General features: G+C 46.0%; 1 protein-coding gene across 1 annotated transcript; it reads left to right on the top strand.

The window, feature by feature from the left end:
* Positions 1-1,116: 1,116 nt before the first annotated feature.
* Positions 1,117-22,744, top strand: Glo1 (glyoxalase I). Its single transcript, XM_052163882.1, has 6 exons — positions 1,117-1,303; positions 11,227-11,309; positions 15,435-15,575; positions 17,410-17,477; positions 18,524-18,613; positions 21,355-22,744. Exons 1-6 carry the CDS (start codon positions 1,220-1,222, stop codon positions 21,441-21,443), a joined length of 555 nt encoding a protein of 184 aa, XP_052019842.1. The 5' UTR covers positions 1,117-1,219; the 3' UTR covers positions 21,444-22,744.
* The last annotated feature ends 1,998 nt before the right edge of the window (positions 22,745-24,742 follow it).

Genomic DNA, 24,742 nt, shown 5'->3' with positions numbered 1-24,742 from the left:
AAAAGTTAGCTTGAAGGTCATATAAACGGACTAGAAAAATCAAAGTCAATTTTTACACACTGTGTTCTCTGTTTTGCAATCTGCCTATTCTTCTCTTTGCTATTTTTTATTGTTTTATGTTTCTCATTGATCTGTAATTTTTTAACATATTCTGCATACAGAATCTATTATATTAGCCTTACTTGTGAATGGCCCATATCTCTTTCACCCAAGACTAGGTTTGTTTTCTTCCTTTTCAAGGGTGTCAATACTTTTGTTTTGTTACAATAGAGATATCAATTCCTGAAACATCTCTCCATAGTGTTACTCATGTGGTCTTAGATATGAAGGAAGGAGTGGGGGATGGGGTGGAAAGAGATGAGGCAGGGAGGGGAATTAAGACAAGATTCACCAAGAACCAAAGCTGCCTTAGGTTTTTTTTAAGACCCAGTTGAATGAAGCCCAGGTTAGCCTTAAACTCACCATGTAGCCCACACTGCCCCTAAACTCATTTCCTATTTATACCTCCCAAAAGACTGGGAATACAGATGTGAGCCACCATACCTGTACCAATCGCCACATTTTAAAAGCTAATTTCAGATAAGACATCCCATCAGTTCTGTCTACACACATACTCTGTGTGGAGAAGTAAGTCGTTAGAATCCCATTCAAACTCAGGTGGTTTGTGTATAATGCATAACCAATCATTCTATTCTCAACACATTTCTCTAAGGAGATTCTGGGAAGACTAGTAAGTAGCCCAAGCTCCTGGGGCGAAAAATATAGTGGAAGCAATACTTAAACTTAGTTACTTGAAAACAAAAACAAAATCCTGAATTTGAATGGTTTTCAATTATCATGGCTTCAGGTTCCATACTGCAGTTTTCTACGAAGTGGCCGCCCTGAGGAATGGGTGGTTTTTCAAGTTTTGTAATTAAATATAAGCAAAATCAGGTCACTGAGTAACACGTGTTTTTTTTTTTTTTTTTTTTTTTAAAGAGTTGCCGCCATTGTGCACAATGGCACTATGGGAATTGTAGTTTCGCCATGCTGAACCAGACTCACTGGAATCCAACCAGGAGACAGCCAACAGCCACGTGTATCTTGATTGGCTGGGAGCCGCACCCGCCCGCCCCTTGGTCTGTCACTCAGTCGACACCAAAGGCGGCCCACGGTCCTTGTAGAGCGTGTGTCCGGCTTGTTTGCTAGCAGGAGTTGTTGGTGATTCTTCAGGGCGGCCATGGCCGAGCCACAACCCGCGTCCAGTGGCCTCACTGATGAGACCGCCCTCAGTTGCTGCTCCGACCCGGACCCCAGCACCAAGGTGGGTGACAGGGCCTCCTTCTCGAAGGGTGGAGCAGACCTGGGGCTCTGGCCCTGCCTGGCCGAGTCCTAACCTGGTCAGGTCGCTGTTCGCAGGTCCGCTCGCTGAAGGCGCAGTGTAGTGATCTGGGAAGAGGGCTATAGAGGCCAGTTGGGGGAGGCAGTGCAGAGGGATCCCCATCTTCAGAAAGTTATTTCAAAGCCTGTAACCCCCAATGTGCATTAATTTATTTGGGGCACGGTTTCTTGAAGCCAAGGCGATTCAGAGTCGATTCGTGTCTGCGGGTGTAGTTGTCTCGGGTTAGGCGCCATGGCCCTTTAGAGGCACTTTGAGAACTTGCATAGTTAAAGGAGCCCCTCTATAACTGGTCCCTCTTAGTTGTACTCATTTTTGTAGTCGCTTTGCTGCCGGCGTGCACTCTTTCAAACTACAGCGGTTGCTCTAACTTAACTGCCTTTGCTTGCCTTTGGCTGTTGCTCAAGTCCACACTTCTGTCCACCAAGAGTCTCTGGGGAGATTACAGGTAATATATAGGAGGACTTCGACTTGAAGGGAATCTTAGACACTCTTCTTTGTTTTGCAGTTACAACGAATAAGAGAGGCTTAACCCATGGCATTGAAAAGCTTTCACTGAACAGGGCTGTACTTACAGTAAGCAAGACTCATTCAGGTGTGGCCCCTGCCTCTGCATGGTGGAAAGACGTGGTGGCTGACGGAGGAATTTATTCCTGTGTAGTCATCGGTGTCAGTAAACACCTTTGCATATATTCATTTAGGCGCTGCATCATTCGTAAATTCTTTGAAGATTGAATGTGAGCTTTGTGCAGACCTCTAGGAGGGTCAGGTAGATGGTGAAGGACTTTGGTCCCTGCTTGTTCTTTACTTTAAAGGCAAACGAGAGTTAGAAATACTGTAATTGCCAAAGCTTTTGACTAGTACTAGGTGTGTACTTAGGGAAGATCTTAGTCACTACAAAGTTAAGGCAGGAAGGAAAGAATGAACACACACACACAAACTTTTACCCATTTATTCTATTCACACATATCTTAGTATGCATTAAATTTTTTAACACTTAGTGTGTGTTCGCGCACGCACACACACACACATGCGCGCGTGTTGCGTGTGCACGCTGAGCCACACCAAACAATAACTAGAAGATTGTTGATCTCCTAGTTATTTTATACACTATGGATTGGTTCATTCCATGTGAATTAGATTCCTATGTTACTGAAAATTTTAAGTACTGATGTATCCATCCGTCCATCCATCCATCCATCCATCGATTCTTCCTTCCTATCTCTCTCTCCCTCTCCCTCTCCCTCTCCTTCTCCCTCTCCCTCCCTCTCTCACTCTCTCCCTCATCTTCTTGTTTAGACTGGGTCTCGATGTATAGCTTTGCCTATATGGAACTTACTGTATAGACCAGGCTGGGCTCCAATGTACAGAGATCCAACTGCCTGTTTCTCAAGTGCTGAGGTTAAAGGATTAAAGCTTTTCCTGGGCTATGGGCAATTTTTACAAAGCACACCCAGATTCTAGCTATTGTTCTGGGTCACTTGACTTCCAAGGTAACTGGAAGTTTTTAGGTATCAGGCTGTTCAAACAATATGACTCTAGGGCCTGGGAGTGTGGTGTGGTAAGGAGCATGACTTTGAATTCAGTCCTTAGCAGCAACAACAACCAACTAACCAACCAAACAAAAACTGAATAAATGAATGAACTAGAAATCTCAGGGAGATCTTTAAAAATACACGAAGCGCCGGGCAGTGGTGGCGCACGCCTGTAATCCCAGTACTCTGGGAGGCAGAGGCAGGCGGATTTCTGAGTTCGAGGCCAGCCTGGTCTACCGAGTGAGTTCCAGGACAGCCAGGGCTCTACAGAGAAACCCTGTCTCCAAAAATCCAAATCCAAAAAACCAAAAAAAAAAAAAAAAAAACCCAAAAAAACCAAAAAAACAACAAAAAAACCAAAAACAAAACAAAACAAACAAAAAAAATACACGAAGTGCACTTTTCTTGGACTTTGACTTACATTCCACATTCTCCTCATTTCTCTTGTTTTGAAGTTCTCCTTTGAGATTAGTCATTTTGGCAGATGGACACACCATTCAGAGATATAAAGTGAATTTCATAATATCTGGTGTGTATTGAGTGTGCTAGGCCCTGGATCGATGTTTTAAGTTTATTTGTGGCAACTCTATGAGGAAAGGAGAATTGTCTACATTTTACAAATAAGGTGACTTAGACCCAGGCAGATACTTGAGTGATTTGCCCAGAGAGGAGCCCACTAGCAGCCTCTACCCTCTCCACTTCTGAGATAACTCAGACTGTAATTGCAGAACTGCCATGGAAGCCTGCAACCAATGAAATTTTAGCTTGATTTATATGCTAATTGCAAAGAGCGTGAAAAGTACTTTGGGGATGGGTGGGGACACTGGCTTAAAAAAGATGAGAACTTCATCCTATGCCGAACGTGCAGCAGCTCTGATGGATTCAGGATTAAAGGCATTACTAAGCATTCTGGTGTATTAGTCACTTTTGTCCCTGCTAAAAAGCAAGGAAAGGTTTATTTTGGCTCACATTTCGAGGGTACATTCGGTGATGGTGGGAGGACTCGGTGGGAGGACACTGCGAGGGAGGCACAGGAGGCGCTAGCTGCGCCCCGGGAGCGTGAGATCACGTGTCTGTGACTGGCGCATAGCTGGCTGGTTTCCTTTTACTCAGTCTGAAAGCCTAGCCCAATGGATGACGCCACCCATCCTCAGAGTGGGTCTTCCCTCCTTAAACTACTCTAAAGCTTAGGTGATTCTAAATCTAGTTCTAAGTTGTTAGCGAAGATGAGCTTGCACGGTGGGAGCACAGAGGAGATGAGGGTCTTCCGAAGTCGCATCGGTGGTATGTTGTAGGCACAGGCTGTTTGGAACCTGGAGCCTCTGTTTGGATCCCCGTGTCTGTGATGACTCCCATCTTGGCAGGGCTCCTGGGGCTCATAAACGAACATAAAGATGACTCAGCTGTGGTGAGGGTACAGTGAGATGAAATGCATCATGCTAGTCTATGGGGAGAGAGCCAACGGCACTATTTCAGCTGTTAGGGTCAAGGAATGCATTAAGCAGATGGTGATGGTGGAACCATGTTTTGATGGATGGGGTTTCCACACTCAGAGAGTTACTCAGGAGAGAGTCCAGGGGAAGGGGGTAGAAATATCTTAGCAAAACGTAGCAGTGGAGTGGCAGAAGGCCATATTATGGTGGGAATCTTGTGAAGCAGGGGTTAGAGAAAATTAGCCTGGCAGATTGGAGACCAGTCGTAAGGAGAAAATGCTCAATGTCATTTCTAAGAAGGTTAGGTTACGATTTTGTATACATAGTACAGGTAGTGGGTTGAGGGCCTTGTAGTGGTTTGGATATGCTTGGCCCATAGGAAGTTGCAGTATTAGGAGTTGTGGCCATGTTGGAATGGGTGTGGCCTCTTTTGGAGGAAGTACATCATTGTGGGGTGGGCTTTGGAGTCTCCTAGTGCTCAAGCTCCGCCCAGTGCGGGAGAGCGCCTCCTCCTGGCTGCCTTTGGATCAAAACGTAGGGCTCTCGTTTCCATCTGAACCATGCCTGGGGACGCTGCCATGCTTCCTGCCATGATGCTACTGGACCGAACCTCTGAAATTCTAAGCCAGCCCCAGTTAAATGTTTGCATTTATAAGAGTTGCTGTGGTCATGGTGTCTGTTCACAGCAGTAAAACCCTAACTAAGGAAAGGTGGGAGTATAAAACAACCATTGGGGTACTCAAAATTTGACAACTCTTGGAATAATTTTTTTTTCTCTCATCCTATAGAGATTGGAGTGTGTGTGTGTGTGTGTGTGTGTGCTGAACCCAGAACCTTGGACTTGCTAAGCACATAATGTGCTTTGACACCGAGACACATCCCTAGGCTAGAGTCATGGTAGAGTGTTATACATGGGTGTAATGGAAATAAAGATATTTTGTTGGGAGAACATACATCCTTTTCCTAAGTGATAAGCATTCCATGTAGGAAATGATTGGCATAAGGAAGCAGTGAGAAAGACGATGCTGGGGCTGGTGAGATGGCTCAGTGGTTAAGAGCACTGACTGTTCTTCCAAAGGTCCTGAGTTCAATTCCCAGCAACCACATGGTGGCTCACAACCATCTGTAATGAGATCTGGTCTGTCTGAAGATAACTACAGTGTACTCACATATAATATAACTACAGTGTACTCACATATAATAAATAAATCTTTAAAAAAAAAAAAGAAAGAAAGAAAGATTATGCTGAACAGGTGCACAGCGAACACATGTGCAGAGGGTTGATTTAGTTTTTTGTTTTTTTTCGAGAAAGGGTTTCTCTGTATAGCCTGGCTGTCCTGGAACTCACTCTGTAGACCAGGCTGGCCTCGAACTCAGACATCTGCCTGCCTCTGCCTCCCAGAGTGCTGGGTTACAGGCGTGCGCCACCACCACCGCCGCCCGACTGATTGGGTTATTTGGGGGGGGGGTATTTTTTTTAACCTAGGGTTTTGATTCGAGAGCTGTCACTCCAGATTGCATTTGAATACGCCCCTGCAAGAAGCTGAGAGCAGTCCGGGCAGAAATGGGAAAGACTTGAGCCATGCAGTGGTTATTAGAAAGGCTTGAAGGCTAAGCAGGCAAGGAAGTTAGCTTGGCTGGGCTTGGATTAGAACCTCTTCAGTACACTTCAGTTTGATATGATTGAGTCGGGAAGTCTGTTGAGGGCAAAAGCGAGGCAGGTAGCAAGAGCCTGTCTCACTTGGGCTCACGGGGGTCAGCTGAGGCACTCTCCCTTGGGATTAAAGCTCGCTTGGGCTGGAGTGCTGCACTTAGAGGATTGGGCTGGGGAATGCAGATTGGGAAGCAAAGGTAATAGTGGAACGGCACCTCTGGGTGGTTTTTGTTGTTGTTGTTTTTTTTTTTTAATAACGTTAACAGCAAGACAAACAAAGCAGTTCACTCTGGACCAGTTCTGCTAAGTTCTTTCATACATTACTGAAACATACATTATTCCATCCTTTGGGATGGAGACAACTGGAAACAGGTTTTCAGAGAGTAATGGCTCCCTCAGTGTCACAGTTGTAGAGCCGTCGTATCATTGCCAGCCCAAAATATATAGTAATTCCTCTTACATATTGTCCCTCTGTTTGCATGGGAAATGAAATGCCCTGTGATACCCAAGAGAGGACAGATCGTGTTGTGTGCGGGGCTGGGAAGATCTGAGTACAACTCCCTTTTATTAAAAAAAAAGAAAAGAAAAGAAAGAAAGAAAGCCAGGCGTGGTGGTGGTGGTGGTGGTGGTGTGCATTTGTGAGTTCAGAATTAAGGAGGCAGAGGTAGGTGAATCCCTGGAATTCTCTTGACAGCCAGTCAGGCCTCCTCTGGAAGCCTCAGGCCAGAAGAGGGACCCTGCCACCCAAAACAAAGTAGACAGCTTCTAAGAGCACCCAAGGTTGTCCTCTGGCCTCTGTATGCATGGACGGACACACACACACACACACACACACACACACTCGTGCACCTATGTACACCAGGACATGCTTCATATACATGCAAGGGAGTGTATGACCTCCCAGCCCTGTACCAGTCTCACTGGTTTATATGTTGTCGGGTTGTTCGTTTGTGTGTGGGTGTGTGTACGTGAGTGTAGGCGCCTGGGGATCCTCTGGAGCTGGGGTTATAGTTGTGAGCTACCCAGGGTTGGGTGCTGGAACTGAACCCAGTTTATGCCCTTAACTGCTGAGTCATCTCTCAACCCTGATCTTTGTATTTTAAGGCCATCAGGTCAGTTAATTTCATCTTCAGAGCAGCTTACGGTAGAACCTAAGTTAATGTTTGATAAAATAATCTGGACCATGTTTAGACCTGGCTCTACTCTATGTGCAATACCTACACACACACACACACACACACACACACACACACACCCTGGTGTAGTGCGTTGACTAGTAGCCAAGTCCAGTGTAGGAGGCTGGATTTTTCGGAGGCCTGCAGGAAAGCCTTTGAAATTACCTCAGTGTGGTCCGAAAGAGCACACATCAGCTCCTTTGTGGACACGGCCTCCCCACGCAAGCACAGTAATTGATAGGGAAGCAGCAGGCACTAGCGTTGGCCGGGAGAGGGAGGTGCTTGCTATTTTCGTAGTTTTAGTATCGCGTTTTAATCTCTGCTTAGAGCAGCATCTGGCATGAAAGTGGTCTCTCTGCTTTGTAAAAAGTCTGGGACCTTTGCCTCTTTTGCCGTGGTCCTAGAGTGACTTTGTAGGTGTTTTTATATCCGTGTTCAGAGGAGAGAACCAGGCGGTCTGCCCGGACAGGGAGCCGCTTATCTCTTTCTTACCTGATTGTCAAACAGGAGGGCAGCTCTGGATGTGATAGGGCAACCTGGGTCCAGAAACATGGAACCCTGAGCCGGCTGCCTTCTGCCCGGGCGCCGTACAGTGTAATGAGAGAACCAGACCACAATGGCGGCACTGAGGTCCAAGAACAAAGTTTTGTCCAGCTGCCCCCAGGAGAAGGAAATACAGCACCCCCAAAAAAGAAGTTTGGGTATTATAGGGTGCTTTTAGTTGGGCAGGAGAGCATCTAGTAAGCTAAAGGAACTGCAGTGAGTTGTATTCTTTTCAGGGGGAGGTGTGCCCTCTGATCATTAGAATAGCGGGATGCTGTGAACACGCTGTTCTGCTGAGACGGGGTCAGTAGACTCCTGGGAAGTCAAGAACATTCAGTTCCATGTCCCTTAAAGGACTGGGTCCCCCGCTGGTCATCTATCTTGGTGTCTTAAGTGACTCCCATCTCAGGCCAAAGTTCTGGGCTAGCCCAGCAGTTGCCACCTCCGAACAATGGATTCAAGTGCTCTTTAGATCACTTCTATCTACTTGACAGAGTTTGTCTGTGTAGCCCTGGCTGTCCTGGGACTCGCTCTGTAGACCAGGCTGGACTTGAACTTAGAGATCATGTGAGGATTTAAGGCATGAACTGTCACTGCCGGGCATGGGTTTGTCTGTATTTTATATGACGTAAGTTAGAGGGGGAGGAGGCTATGCAGCTGCTGCATTACTTTCTCACAGCTGTGATGAATTACCCCACTAAAGCAACTTGGGGGGAAAGGGCTTATCTTGCCTCTCAGTTCAAGTTATCCTCCATTACAGTGGAGAGGTGGCAGAGGCTGGAGGCAGCTACCTCCATCTCAGCCATAGACAGGAATCACATGTTTGTGTTTAGCTAGTTTGTTTCTTTTTGTGTCAGCTAGGACCCAAATCTGTGGAATGGTGCCACCCTACATTTATTGTGGATGTTCTGCTTTGATTAACCAAATCACCATTCAGCTTCGGTTTGGTCCTGGGGGAGGGAGCATGGGGGCGGGGACACGGGACATAGGGATGGGACTCAATGATACTTTTAATCCCAGCACTCTGGAGGCAGAGGCAGACAGATCTCTGTGAGTTGGAGGCCAGCCTGGTCTACAGAGTGAGTTCCAGGACAGCCAGGGCAGGATAGACAGAGAAACCCTGTCTTGAAAAACAGCAGCAACAACAAAAACAAACGAACAAGAAAGAAAAAGAAAGAAAGAAAGTAAGTAAGTAAGTAAGTCCCTAAATCCCTCAGGGGGGCCCAGAGGCTCAGTGTACAGCGGTCCCCCTCAGGGTGCCCAGAAGCTTACTTCACGCTGCTTCTAGATCCTGTCAAGATGGCAGTGTTAATGCTGAAGCTGCAAAGGGGTGAGCAGACCTCCAGGCCTTCTGTGGTAAAAGTCTGGAAGTGCAGAAGAACAGCATCGATCAGGGCAAAAGGTGCCTGTGGGAAAAGAAAGCCTCAATTTACAGGGGTTAGATAATTAATATGGCTACTCAGTGTCTGACTCTCATATGCAAAATGGAGTTGGACATATAAATACTTAATATTATCGAGCCAGGGCCGGGGATGCAGCTTGGCTGGCTGGGGGGGTGAGGCTTGGGGTTGGCCCCCAGGATGGGTGAGGAGTAGACACCTGCAGTCCCAGCTTGTCCGAGTGGAGTCAGGAGTATCAGCAGTTCAAGGTCATCCTTGGCTACAGAGTGAATTCAAGGCTAGCCTAGACTACTTGCAGCCCTGACTCAAGAATAGGTGGTTCCTGTACCTAAAGAGATCAGCTCCTGGCCAAGGTGTGGCCCGATGAATGTATGTAATGTCTATCCTTTTCTCAGTTACGCCTTCTGTTTTCTGTGGAAATTGGAGGTTTTCACAAAGGTGTCAGGGACTGCCTTTTTGCCGTTTGGTTCTTTGGAGTTGAGGACCTTGTGAGGTCTTGCCAGTTACCAGAGTTACCGGTACATTGATGGACATATAGAGTCTGTCTCGGTGTGGCACAAAGGAATGGAGTGAGAGTAGCTTCTCGGAGAGATTTCTTTCCGCAAAGAGTGTGCCAGAACCTGCAGGCTGCGGTGGCGCAATCCCAGCACTCAGGAGGCAGAGGCGGGCGGATCTCTAACTTCTAGCTTCTAGGTCAGCCTGGTCTGCAGTCTGAGTTTCAGGACAGCCAGGGCTATGCAGAGAAACCCTGTCTCAGGATCCCACCTCCAACTAAGTAAATAAGTAAGTAAGTAAGTAAATAAATAAATAAATAAATAATGTTTGGGACACCTCCAATCAATCAATCAATCAATCAATCAATCAATCAATAAAGTCTCGGAGACACCCGCCCCAATGAATGAATGAATGAATGAATGTGCCATGACCCAGTCAGTTCCTAACATGCACCCTGGGGGCAGAAGCACACATGATTTTTACATGAAGGCAGGTGGTGATTGTCTTTTGCCCATTGCCTGGGGTCCAACCTCACAGTCTATTCGAACTGACTAGTTTTAAAAGAGTCCTTGATAAGGAAAGGAAGAGGTCCTGTGATTCTTGCCACTGAATTCTGGGAAGTGGAGTTGGGGGCGGGAGGGGTGGAGGGAGAGGGAGAGGGAGCCGAGGGGTCACTTCTTTCTAAATAGTTCAGCGAGGGTGTTTGTACATTCATCAGATACTAAGGAGCTCTCATGGTCGCTCACACCTTTAGTCCCAGTTCTTAGAAAGCAGTCAGGTTGATCTCTGGGTTTAAGGCTAGCTCAGATTTGCTTAGGGAGGTCCAGGCTAGTCGGGCTGCTTGAGATCCTGTCAGGGGAAAAAATTAGATTCTTTGTTGTGTCAAATAAAGTTGTAGTTTGCTTGCTCAAAATCAAAGTAGAGATTTACACACTCATTGGTATTTAGAAGAGCTCACCAGAAGCCCCGTGGAGTGGGGCTCACCAACCAGAAGCCCCGTGGAGTGGGGCTCACCAACCAGAAGCCCCGTGGAGTGGGGCTCACCAACCAGAAGCTCCGTGGAGTGGGGCCTCAGATAGATGTGGGAGTCACTTCAGAATTGTCACTGAAGCAGGTGCTGGTGGCTCATGCCCTTAACTTCAGCACTTGTGTCAAAGCTGGAGGGTCAGGGGGTTCAAGGACCAGTTGTAACACAGCAAGTTCAAGGCCAGCTTGGGCCGCATGGGATACTGCCTCAGGAGCTCCGAACGGAACCGAACCAACCCAACCGCAAAGGTCCCGCTAAGCCTTAGTGACCAAGGAGCAGGAAGGCCAGGTTTCTCAAACACTGTTTGTTAAGGGCATTCCTGGAGTGTAACTCACAGGCTCTCAGCTGCCCCACCCACCCCAGAAGTCTGCAACTGACCAACACTGGGCAGAGAGCTTGGGAGTGTGAGTGATTGGCGTGGGAACTCTTTCCTGGAGGGACCGCCGAGGCTGGAGATTGGGGTTTCCTCTGCTCGGTTTATGTTTGTATCGCGACGCTGCATGGTTCTGTTACAGAACGTGTACTGAAGCTGCTATTAAGTGTTCAAAGTTAAAGCCACTTACCACTCACTGCTGTTTCTCCTTAGGATTTTCTACTGCAGCAAACGATGCTAAGAATTAAGGATCCTAAGAAGTCCCTGGATTTTTATACGAGGGTTCTTGGACTGACGTAAGTAAAGTGTTTCTTAGCACCTTATTCTTGAAAAGCTCGGTGTTGGGGAAGATGGTTCAGTGGAGGAAGGAGAGAACCGACTGCCCCAGAGTTGTCTCCTAAGCGCCATGGCTGTGCCATGGCGATATACCCTTCCTCACAGAAATAACAGTTAGGTCAAATAAGTCATTCATATGTTCAGTGTTGCAGGAAATCTTAAAGATCGTCCCGCCAGCTCTCCTGCCCCAGCCGGGCCATCTCTCCTGCAGGGGCAGGGGCAGGGGCAGGGGCAGGGGCAGGGGGTAGGGGGTGTCCCCAATACCTCTTGCTTCCACGCAATGCCCCATACATCCCACAATCAGTCATCTCAGCACCTAATTACCCAGTAGAAACATGACTCTTAATGCTTAATTAACCAATCAGATTTATGTATAAATATCACAATTTACAAGATGTCAATATAGTAATTTTAGAGCCAATTGGTAATGATAAAAGTTTATCCCAAGATTTCTAACCTTGTGAAAACATAGCTAGCTATTTGTTGCTGGTTAATGTCATGCATGTACACATCGGGAAGCTATCTTGGTTCTCCTCTACCCTCCTGGGTGCTCCCTCTAGCTCCGCCCCCATTTTCTCTGTCCAATCACAGACCTCCTCTGCTGCAATGTGATTGGACAGGGAAAATCTTGCAACAGTTCAGAGCCTTTAATGCTCTGCTTCTGAAATCGTGGCTGTCCGGACATAGTATTTAGGGAGTGCATGGATGTATTTGAAATCCCCTGGTTCCGTCTTCACAGGCTGCCTTCTGTCTTGCCAAGGAGGTAGCCCTGGGGTTTGCCATCCTCCGAGCATGTGCTGAGCTTCGCTTTCCTTTCCTTTCCTTCAGCTTTACCAAGGCATACTTGATAATTCGGCTTTTGGTAACACACGCACACAAGTAATTAAGTGAAATGACCTTCCTTTCTCCGCCTTTCATTTACTTACACGAACTTTAAGAGAGCAGCTCAAGTATTATATACGCTCAGGAAATGTGGCCAGTTCCGGAAAAATTTAAAAACGGAGAATGCAAAATGACTTCCTTCTCTCCAGACTGCTTTAGTTTGTTGTGTCGTTCTACACACACAGAAAAACTGGTTTTCCATGTGTGTACAGCTTATTTAAAAGGCAGAGTATCGGGGCTGTGCTGGTACACGCTTTAATCTCAGCACCCAGGAGGCAGGGGCAGGTTAGAGCTCTGAGTTCGAGGGTAGCCTGGTGTACAGGGCGAGTTCCAGAATAGTCAGGGCCACAAGGAGAGATCTCGTCTCAAAAAACAAAAACAGACAAACAAAAAGACGGAGTGAGAGCAAATCCACCAGACACAGCTATGGGCCGGGTGCCAGGCCTGTTAGTCTCTTGAGTCTTCGCAGCAGATCCCTTTCCCGTGCCTCATATCCTTTCACGCACGAACAATCTAAGTTTCCGGTCACCCGACCACACAGTCAGGCAGGGCAGAGTCCACCATTAACCTTGTGTTGACAGACATTCTGGCTAGAGTGCAGCTTGACCCCTAACCTAGATTTGCTACTCTACCGGAAGCGGAAGTGAGCTGCTCCCTTTCCTTCCGCTCCCATTTGATTGCTGGTTAAGCCTGTGTCACATATGTAAGGCAGAGGTAGTTTTCCTGATGGTTCTATTTGAGGTATTAGGTCTTTTATGTAGTAAATCTATTGGTCCAGGCATATTGATTAACAGGGATAAGTAGATAGGAGATTGGACAGGACTCTGGAAACTCTGCTTTAGGTGCAGGGGAGTGGCTCAGTTGGTGAAGTGCTTGCCCTGAAGTGCACACCTGCAGCCCTGCTGCTGGAGGGACAAAGACTTTTCCTTGTCCTCAGTAGGCAGAGGCAGGTAGACCTCTGTGAGTTGAGCCCAACTTGGCCTACTGGTCAAGCAGTTCCAGGCCAGCTAGGGTCACCCACTGACACTGTCTCTGAGGTCAAAGGTGAGTGAGAGACAGTGGACAGCATTTGAGGGTACCCTGCACCGGCCTCTTAACTCTGCATGCACAGTCCCTTGCCTGTACCCCCATGTGTACACACACAAACATTTTGCTAAGTTCCAAGCGTTTGGTCTAGATTATGAACAGGGTCATCTTTGAGCATAATTAATCCTCAGTCATCTAAAAAAAACGATATTATGTATATTGTTCTGCTTGCGTGTGATCTTACAGTCACTAAACTGACTAGAAAGCTAACTTCACTTCTCATTTTGAAAACCTCAGGACTCTGCTCTTCCAAAGGTCCTGAGTTTGAATCCCAGCAACCACATGGTGGCTCACAACCATCCAAAATGAGATCTGATGCCCTCTTCTGGTGTGTCTGAAAACAGCTACAGTCTATTTACATATAATAATAGATAAATCTTTGGGCTGGAGTGAGAGGGGCCAGAGAGAGCAGAGGTCCTGAGTTTAATTCCCAGCAACCACATGATGGCTCACAACCATCTATACAGCTACAGTGTACTCATGTACATAAAGACATCTTAAAAAAATCTTTTTAAAAAAGAAAAGAAAAGAAAACCTTGGGACTTTTCCTCTCTTCCTGCCTGGCCTCCCTTGTCCCTGTGTCACTCCTGGAGACTCTGTCTCGCCCTCTGACCCCTTGCTTGTGCTGAGTCACTCTCTGCATCAGATGTGCATAGATGGCGCTGCTGACTGCTGTCTTGCTCGCCCCCCCCCCTCCTCACGCCTCCCCTGCTTCACCTGCCCGGCCCTGTTGGAACCACTCCCAGAGGGCCTTTCCATGTCCCGTGACCTTTTTGAGGTCTTAATCCTGTTTCAGCTTTCTGCAGTGTTTGCAGCTTTAACCCCCTGTCGTTGACATTCACGTTTTCCGTGAGACCCACCTGGCCTTTTCTCCTGTTACCTGCCCTGTTTGCTTTCCCGGTGGGTTTCAAAGAGCTCAGTCAGTACGTGTGTTTAGCAGAAAGAATGACAGGGAGAGGCCCTGCGTCGTCAGTCACTGAGACAAAGCTTTACAATACCTTCCCTGTGTATAAACAAGCACCCAATTCTAGCTAAGTTTCATTACACTTGAACAACCGAGAGCCGATTATGCAGGGTTATCCTGGGAATCCCAGTGTTTGGAAGCTGAAGTGTGGGATGGGTTGGGGCTATCTAGTGAGTTCAGGCTATCCTTGGCTACACAGTAGGGTCAAGTCTCACAAAACATTTAAAAAAATAATTAATGAGTCACAGACCCCTGACAAGGGAGGTGAGGGAGGGAGTTAAGCGCAGACTCCAGAGAACCAAATGCCTGGGCGTAGAACAGCTGGGGTCAGGTGGTCTGTAAGCAGTGATGGTGTGCTAGTAACCAGAGCAGCAACCTGGACAAACGCCTTGGGGTGTTTGTTATGTCAAGGGTGGGCTAGCCTCCAGTAGGCTAGCCTCTGGAGTAGGCATTTGTAGGCTAGCAGTCTCAGGCTGGAAGCGCTCTTGGGGCGGAAGCTGCAGTTGCTAGCTCTTGCGCATATGCGCCTATAGTTTGTAAACACTCATATGTGTATACACTGTTAGCTGATCACTTGGACGAGAGGAAGGCTTTGCCGACCCTCTGAGCCAAGGGGTGTGTCAGGGGCTCGCTCTTCCCACGGCTCTGAGCATTGGTCCTTCCCATGGTCCTTGACAGACATGGCCATGTTAGCAATAGACATTCCCTCAAGACTTCCTCCTCTCTCTACGTAGAACCTTTTCTTTTATTTTAGCGTGCGTGCGTGCGTGCGTGCGTGGGAACCAAGCCATTTGGTTTTTGAGACAGGGTCCCTGACTGGTTGCTGCTAAGCTTGATGACCAGCAGACCCCAGGGCTGTGCCAGTCTCAGCCTCCCCAAGGCTGTTCTTGCAAGCACGCGCTTGGCCTTTCACATGGGTGCTGGGGCTCAAACTCAGGCCTTTGTGCTTACGTGGTAACACTGAGAGATGGAGCTGTAAAGGAGCTCTTCCCCCCTGGCTTTGACCCATGCTCGTCTCACTGAGGTAACTATATGTTATAAGGTAACTATATTATATAGCCCTTATCCCTAGTAGCGCTTACATATTATGCTGAGCTCAGTATGAGTCAGCCTGTGCTATTGTAAATGACCCTGGCTTTCCTTCTAATCCCAGGCTCCTTCAGAAGCTCGACTTTCCTTCTATGAAGTTCTCGCTCTATTTCTTAGCTTATGAGGATAAGAACGATATCCCCAAGGACAAGTCTGAAAGGACTGCGTGGACGTTCTCCAGAAAAGCTACCCTGGAGCTCACACAGTGCGTTTTTGTCTCTTTATGGAGCCTAGCTTTGTAAAGGTATTTTAAATATTTGTGTATGTGTGTGCTCACCAGTCTAAATCAGTTATAGTCAATTAATTTGTTTGTTTGTTTATTTAGGTTTTTCGAGACAGGGTTTCTCTGTATAGCCCTGGCTTGTCCCGGAACTCTCTCTGTAGACCAGGCTGGACTTGAACTCACAGAGATCCCCCTGCCTCTGCCTCCCAAAGGCTGGGATTAAAGGCACATGCCACCACCTCCTGGCAATTTTCAGTATTTTCAAGTGTGGATAGTTGGGTCTTTATGTTACTCTCATGATATCAGTAAGCCAGTAAGATACCAGTAAGAACATTTAGAGAATAAGATCCTATGTGACAAGTTATTTACTGAATTATAGTTTATTAATTTTATAACTTAAAAATCTTCTTTATTTTGTTTGTTTGTTTATTTATTTATTTATTCATTTGGTTTTTTTTTTTTTTTTTTTGGATTTTTTTTTTCGAGACAGGGTTTCTCTTTATAGCCCTGGCTGTCCTGGAACTCACTCTGTAGACCAGGTTGGCCTCGAACTCAGAAATCCGCCTGCCTCTGCCTCCCAGAGTGCTGGGATTACAGGCGTGCGCCACCACTGCCCGGCTTCTAAAATCTTCTAATATTCACATTTTTGTCCTCATTATTTTGCTGTTTTTTTGATCCAGAAATGTTATAGAATATGTTCCTTTTAAAGAGCCAGCAAATCGTTTCTCAGCCTTTTGGCTAAGATCAAGTGTAAAGAGCCAGCAAATCATTTTATAATAACTAACTCATATTTTAAGGCATTTTTTATAAGGCACAAAATTAAGGATTGCCCATTTCTGTTAATTTCACTGCATTGGTGTTTTTGGTTTTTTTGTATTTTTTAGGGTCTAACAAAAGAGCCTTTATTGCAGTATGCCTGCATTAGTATGTATGTCTTGATTCAGAAAGACTTGCCTAAGTGGTCCTTTCATATCTAAAATGGAAATATTAGAATCTAATCCCGGGAACTGTTTTGATACTCGGTGATATATCTAGAACTTAGTGTAGAAAACGACCAGCCGCTGTGATTTTTATTCTTGCTCTTATCCAGGTGCCCGAGTTTGAGAGTCTTTTTAACCTAACTAGAATTGTCTTTGCCAGCTTGCCCTTTCTACAGGTGAAAACTCAGTATCTGAAGTAAAGTAGCATGCATACAGAGTACAGCTCCAGAGATACTCCCTCTCATAGGCTATTCGCAGGTCAGAACGGTGAGTTACTGTCTTAGGCAAGGCTCTCTCTCTAAAAGAACAGCACTATTAGAATGTGCATCTAGTCTGGAAGGAGATCTATTAGATCGGCTTCCATGGAAGGGGCTCGGTAGTCCCAGCAGTGGCCCCCTGAACTCAGGAGAAGCAGAGAACCAGCACAGCTGGCTGCCTTGGTGGCCCTAAGCCAGGGTCCACGCCCTGAAGAAGCACTGCGATTAAGTCAATGGCAGAAGGCCAGCAAGCTGGAGTCTCTTAGCAGCAATAGATGCAGTTCAGTTGGAAGGTGCCACCCACGTTGACAGTGGGACTTCCTCTCGGAAAATTCACTCAAAATTTTATAAAATTATTATCATTCATCATTAATTATTACCCAGTACAGATTGGTTATTATGATTATTAAAATATTAATACTTATTAGAATTAATACATTTGTTAAAATTGATTTAGACTGGTGAGCACAAAAAGTTATTTAAAATACATTTAAAAGCTGAGGTGTGTACTAGGTTGGCTAAGCCCCTCAAGGTGACCGTGTAGCCCAGTCTTTACGGTTGTTCACCTTTCCCCTGTAGCAACTGGGGCACGGAAGATGACGAGACCCAGAGCTACCACAACGGCAACTCGGACCCTCGTGGATTTGGTACGTCTGCCTCATTGTCTGTGATGTCTGTGTGCGCGTGATTTTGCATGATGTACATATTTACAGATACAAAAAACTATAGATATGAGTGACCTAATTTTCAGATATAACTTATTAGGGATATGAATATTTTTATTTCTTGTCTTTTTTTTTTTGGTATAGAATAGAGTTTATTCAGGGCATGGGGAGGGCAGTTAAGAGGGTAGTAGAGGCAGAGAAAGACAGAGAGAAACAGAATAGAGAAGTAGAGGCCGGCCATGGCTATGACTATGTGGAGAGAGGGGGAAGGGAAGAGCCCAAGAAGGCAAAAGAGAAGCAAGCGGGAAGCAGGAGTAAGAGCTTCTTGCCAATCTTGTCTAGCGGCCATGTTGGTATTAGTGCAAACATTGTGTTTACTTTCCTGTGATATTATACTGTAAAGCCACAGTACTATGTTTCCAGTAAACCTTGTTGTGGGGCTAGGGTTAGAGCCCATGGCCTTGAACTTGTCGGGCAGACATTTTCTGGTAGTGTCTTGTCAAGGGAGATGCTTCAGTGGTTAAGAATGCCTGCTGTTCTTGTAGCGGGCCTCACAACCGTCCATGATTCTAGTTCCAGGGAATCTGATGGCCCCTTCTGACCCTGTCAGACATCAGCATACACATAGTGCATGTACGTACACACAGGCAAAATACGCGTTACACACAAAATATGTCTAAACTATGCATCCTGCCAAGATGGCACACTAAAAGCTTTGGTTGGGTAATGTAGTGGATGCCAACAGCTAACCCATTAAACACAAATGAATGATCTTTTTGTTATAGATTATTCTAAACAGGTCAAATTACACATTAGCCAGAATTGATTATTTAAAATAACAATTCAGAGCAATTCTTTCACTACAACCAGCTAGTCAGATAGTTGTTGGTTCTTAAACTGGTTCTTTGAACCAGTTCAATCTGTTTTCAAGGGCCTTGTGTTTTGAAGTAAGTTCTGGAAGCCATTTGAGACAGTCTTATAACGTTTCTTCCCGTGGTCTGTTTTTTTGGGGAATGCCATCATCAAAGGTCACATCGGGATTGCCGTCCCTGATGTCTACGGTGCCTGTAAGAGATTTGAAGAGCTAGGTGTCAAGTTCGTGAAGAAGCCGGATGACGGTGAGTGAGCCTGCTTCTCACCCAGTGCACAGCTAAGACAGGCTAACATGGCTGCTGGGATCATGCTGACTGGGCGCTGCTAACAGGAAGTCTTCCCAGCAGGCCTCGGAGCAAACTGTAGCTCTCCTTAGAGAACAGGAAGAGCATAATATTGTGTGGCTTTGCCATGGACTAGACAGACACAGGACGTGAAGAACCCCACTCCGCTTCCCTACTCTCCCACTCTCTCTCATTGGCTTCCAGCTTTCAGAATTTCAGGGTGTCAGCCAGGGCTATACAGAGAAACCCTGTGGGTGGGGGGGGGGGGAACAAACAGATTTTCAGGGCATAACTAGTTGCTCCTAAATGAATCCTGTGAAGTGTATTTTGTTATTAATGTAACTTTTGCCAGGTTACTTTAGTGAATAACTGATATTTTTCTTTCTTTCATACTATTATGCATGCTTATGTTTGGATATGTGTCTTGAAGTAGGACATATCTGAATACTATTGTATTTATATGTATCAGTATTATCATACATCTGTTCTTACCTCTGTTATTATTTTTTTTTTTTTTTTAGTTTAGTTTTAACTTTGGAAGTATGTTCTTACTGTGTGGCCCAGGCCGCTCATGAACTTGGAATGCCGGTTTTAGCCTTGCTAGGACTTTTAGAGTCCACCACCGCACTTGGTTACAGTGTGAGACAGCTCATGAGCTGGAACAGTTCAGTAGATCATCGTACAGCCCTTGCCTAGTGTGCACTGGGGTCATCAGGTCAGTCCCCAGCACCAAAAAGTAAACAAAAAAAGTCCCAAAGCAACCAACCACACACACAAAAACCTAGAGAGAAAAAACGAAACCTTTCAATACAATTGTTTCAAGTAAATCACTTGATGAGGTATCTTGTCAGTGAGGAAAGGGCCTGCCCTCTGCTTACATCGGCTGCTGGTACCTGGCCTGGGTTCCAGGATTGTCCTCTCTTTCTTTGGTCCTACATTTTTTCGAAGATAATAGAGTGAAGTTCTTTGAGCCTCCTTTTCTCCATTTCTCCCTGGAAACATCTTTCATATTTTCCCGTCTTAGCATCACCACCCGGACTCTTTCCTAAAGTTTTTGTGAGGATTGACTTCTGAGACTGATGAATGTGAACCAGGCACAGATAGATCGTTTCTGCCTAGAATCCCAGGTTCATTTTCCCTCCTCTTGAAAACACCCAGTCCTTGATAAATCTGCTGTCAGGATGACTGCTATTTCTTTGTACTTTATGGTGTGTGTTTTTCTGGAGATCTTTGGTTTACTGGTTACTAAGTTTCCCCCTCAAATGTATCTATTCTGACTTTTCTTCTTTGTAGGCATCTGTGTGTGGTGCACATGTGCAGGCCTCCTCCCTAGTACTCTACTCTAACAAGGCAGGGTCTTCTTGCCGAAGCCTGGGCTCCCAGATTTGTACAGACATTGCTAGCGGTTTCATCCCTTGGCTCTCTAACGCTGTCTTGGTCTTAGTTAACACTAGTGCTCACCACATCTATCTATTTAAATAGCTTTTTGTCCATTGTCCTAATATTTCACGGTTAATTCAAATAAATAATCCACTCTTTTGGTTTTTTAAAAAATACGTAATTATGCTCAATTATGTATTTAATTATGTTCTTGGATTATGTTAGTTTTGCCTCTGAGCTATTTTTTTCCAACAACTGTAAGCTGCTGTAATCCATCAGGCCACGTGATTGGCAGAAGAGAACAGTCCCCGGTGATCGCAGGAAGACAGGCTGGTGGATGAGCCCTGGGCTGGGTTTCCTACCTGCTGGAAATGACAGCTCTTCACAGCACAGGCTTTTCCCCCTCCAGGCAAAGGAGACTTTGTAGGAGACAGGTCTGCTGTCTTCATACCTGGCCTTAGGTGTGTGTGTGTGTGTGTGTGTGTGTGTGTTGGGGGAGGGGCATGGGGTACTGAAATTAGCCAGCTTATTCCTTCTGGCTTCCTCATTAGACAAGCACTGTGTCCCCCTTCACTCTTGAGAGCGCCTGGGAATCAATAGCAGTTCCTCCCAGTACGAGGGCTGGCGCTGATTGCCTTGGGGAGGGGAGGGGGGGCAGAAACAAACATCCTGTTTATTCTCGATCCACCACATGTACAGAGCTCTCGTTCAGGTTAAGTCAGCAGGCCGTGCTCACCCATTCCTCCTCAGCCATCATCCTGGAGATTGCTTAGCTGTGTTTCTCTCTCTTGTCGCCCTTATCTGTATTCGTTGGCCTCGGGGTCAGGAGGCAGACACAAGAGTCAAATGAGTTCAGCATTGTAGTCCCCAAATAAATCAATCTCTCAGGGCACATCCATATGTCTGAGTGAACAACTCCATCGTGGTTACAATCCCCAGGAGCCACAGTCTGACTGACAGGGCTTAGGTTCCCCCAGTATATTGTTTAATAGGGTTTGCGTGGCCCGAGCCGCTGGGGTCTTGGTTGTGTAAAGAGGCCACATTGCCTGGTCCCTTGAGCATCTCTCTATCTTCTCTTCCTTCCTAAATCATTTCTGTGATCGGTGACCTGGTGACCTCAGAGTGAGGCAAGGACCTGGTACTTAATAGAGCTGTTCCCAGGTTCTGGAAGGTCGCATTCTAGGCATTGGGATAACCGTGCTACCATGACACAAACCAACAATGGATTTTATTCAAGTGCAAATTAAAATTATAATGAAAACGTGTTTGATTTTTTTTTTTTAAATGTGCCTTTCCAGTAATGAAACATTTTCATTATACAGGGAAAATAAAAGGTCTGGCGTTCATTCAAGATCCAGACGGCTACTGGATTGAAATTCTGAATCCAAACAAAATAGCGACGATTATTTAGTTCCGTGAGAATGCGCCTTTGAGGTGTCTGGGACGGCAGGGACAAGAAACAGCGCGTGTGATTCAAGATGCTGCCGTGGCCAGAAGCGTCATGGACTGTGGGTCTCTGCTCCAGTTTAAATCCTTCTGAAACCCTTTTCATTGTCCCAATTCAGTGGGTTTTAAAAAAAAAAAATCTCCCCTCTGTTTAGCCAACCTAATTTTCAAGTAGCAATTTATCTTATGACCTTGACAAAGTTGTGTGACTTTCCTTTTAAGATAATAATTAGAACAGTTCTCTTTAGAGACCACAGTTGCCACTGCCTGTCTCTTAAAGACTACTCAAAGTTTTGTTTCCGATTCATCATTTAAAATTTTGTTTCAAATGTTTCTTTGGGCGGGGGGGGGGGGGGGGGTCTGTTACCTTCTGGGGTTTCAGCTCCTCAGAAATAACTTTCCATAGTGGGAAGTACAGAACAGTGAACAGAAATGATATTTTTGTGTGTACTTCAAACAGCATAGTGTTTATCTTACAAAAGAGAAGGTACCCCTGAGAGCAATTCGGAATCATGCTGACAAGGACACAGATAGAAATACTAATATTTTTTTTTTGTATGTATAAAGAACTTTCAGAATTCAAGGACTAACTTTACTTTTCTGGGAATGTGGAGGAGGAAGGGACTAGACAATGGGCTATGCTATAATATCCTTTATGTGAACCAGTACTGCCAGTTACCACATGAAAAAGCAAGCAGAAAGCTGGGCGAACAAAGCAACCTGATTGGTCTGAAGGCTTGGGGGGCGGGGTCAGCGTTTCTAATAGCTGGATTTAGCCTTGCATATCTCCTGTCCTGTGAAACCTGCAGTGAGTCTGGCCTTGTGCTCTTTGCTCGCACTCGGGCTTGAATACCACAGAGAAATAAGCAAGGAAGTCTATAGTACAGGGCTGTTCTAGGGGACACCTGTGAGTGAGCCCCACATCATTTGGGGGGAGTCTTCCCCACCCCACAGTCTTCAGATGCTTGTAATCACGTAGGATAAGTGCTAAGTCAGATGTCGGGTGTTAACTCTGTGGTCTTCCCTGCTGACCAAGGATTGATGGATTTCTCAGAGTCGATTTGGAGACAACGACTGGAGGACAAAACCCAATCCGAGGTCAGACTGCAGCAAAGTTTCTGGCCTGCTGTGGTGGAAGACGCAGGTGCAATGCCAAGCGTTACCCAGCTATGGGCACTTTGTTTCTTCTCGGGATGGAATGGATTCATGTGAGCAGTGTAAACACATCATAGGCTGAAATAAAACTAATGCTGTTTAATGCATAAAGTTCAGTGTAGCAAGTCCCTTTGTGTAAACGCTGGTCTTAAGGCCTGAAAGGATTCAAAAGTACATTCGTGCTGAACCAGGGACACGCATGATTCTGTATAGACTAAGCCAGGTAGCTTCTATGGTCCAAGGAGCATGGGAAAGAAAATGCCAAATTAAAAGATTTGGGAGAATGAGGTACATTCAGGAGAAAGACCAGATACCAAAAGGTGGGCCACAGGAATTTAGGAGGGCCAGTTTCAAATGTCCAGTGCTATATTCATCAAAAGGGATTCTAATCCTGGACCAATTCATCTAACAATTTGAATCATATTTCAAGGGGTAGGATGTACTTGCTAAGTCAATCTCGCCAAAACATAATCCTCATTTCTTAAGTTTGCTTCTGTATGCATTGAAAAAAAAAAAGTATGTTGCCAGGCCTTGGCAGGGATTGGGACAGTGCACCTGCAAATACACTTGCCTGGGATAGGAAGATGGGAAGAACGGACTGGGGATTGGGGACCCTTGCTGCTGCTCAGGGGAGACAGGAGTCCTCTACCTGAGCTGCGACTCTCACTGCAAGTCACTTAAAGAGCCAGTGGCTGAAGAATCACTTGTGGCTTCCCAATGCAGCATTCTGACCATAATTTGTTCATAATCAGGCTGTTGTAACAAAAATACCACAGACTAGGTGATGCGAACATTCCTTTTTCACACTGCAGGATGATGCAACTTCTTACATGAAGCAGCAGCCTTTGCAGTGTCTGGCGAGGGTCCTCCTGACCTGTGGGCAGGCACTGCCTGTGTCTTGATGGGGTAGAGATTTACCGCCACATGCATCCTATTCCGGGAGGCCCCACCCAAGTGAACCGCCTCATCAGGAGCTCATCTCCATGTTCCATTTTGGGGAGTAGGCTTGGTCATAGGAATTTCAAAGGGCTCCAGAGCTGTCCCGTAGCATAGTACACAGAACTTGACAATGTGGCTGTGGAGAGGCCTTTGTTGTCCAGATGCTGTTAGCCTGGGAGGACCCACGAGCCTGCAGAGTTGGCCAGCAAGAACTCCCCATGTCTACAGCTCACTCAACCATCACTTGACATTTCTGTCTTCAGGTCAATCATATTTATGATCAAAAATGGCCAGGGCCAGTCAGTTCTGTGTGTCCATCAACAAACAGCTAATGAAAGGAAGTAGCCTGGGGTTCCTTGCTTGTCTAGCAGGCTAAAAGCCTTTCCCAAGACCCATCTTACTTCTGGCAGACCGACAGTTTTATACAGTGTTACTTATTTATCAGACCATTTCCCAGTTGGGGGTTTCCTGGCTTTGTGTTTCCTGGTGATGCTGAAGTGAGGTTTTGTGTCTTTAAGTGGGAGTTGAAATGCAGGTGAAATGCCCACATACGGAGGCCGCGCCATCCAGCACGGATGCGTGACTAACTTAACTCATGACCTGCTGAGGTTGTGCTTGTCAAGTTTCTCTCACGCAAACCTTTTCTCCACTGTTCTATTCAGAGGGAAATTAACTATGTGAAACCCCAGACTAAGGAGTCACACTCCACTCTTTTGAGAGGAAAAAAATAAATCAGGCTTTTACTTACATGAATTATGGAATACTTACATAATCCAATTTTTGGATATCCCTCATTTGGATACACCAAGCATTTTGGTATATCCAATGTCCCTGCTCCTCATTCATTACATACCACTAGTCAAACCAACTGAAGATGCACCCACCCCCCACATTTCCAGAATAACCCCTAGGGGTCAGTACTGCCCTGCTGAAACCACTGGACTTAAGATTTCTGATCCTAGCTCCTTCAAAGTGGAGTGTGGCCTGATAGCATTTACAAGGGAATGAATGAGCAGAGTCTGAGTCTTGACTTCGATGGTTTCCTGCGACGGACAGTGGGGATTTTTCTGCCTCTGATCAGCAGCTACATATCTGAGCCACTGGCCTTTGGGAGCCCTTCTCTACAGCGTTTTAGCAGTGTTTTGCTAAATTGCATACTTAGAATTGCAA

Source organism: Apodemus sylvaticus, chromosome 19 (assembly GCF_947179515.1).
Source record: "Apodemus sylvaticus chromosome 19, mApoSyl1.1, whole genome shotgun sequence".
In the NCBI taxonomy this organism is placed as follows: Eukaryota; Metazoa; Chordata; class Mammalia; order Rodentia; family Muridae; genus Apodemus; species Apodemus sylvaticus.
The sequence above is the reverse complement of the archived record's forward strand: the minus strand, read 5'-3'. Positions and strand labels throughout refer to the sequence as shown.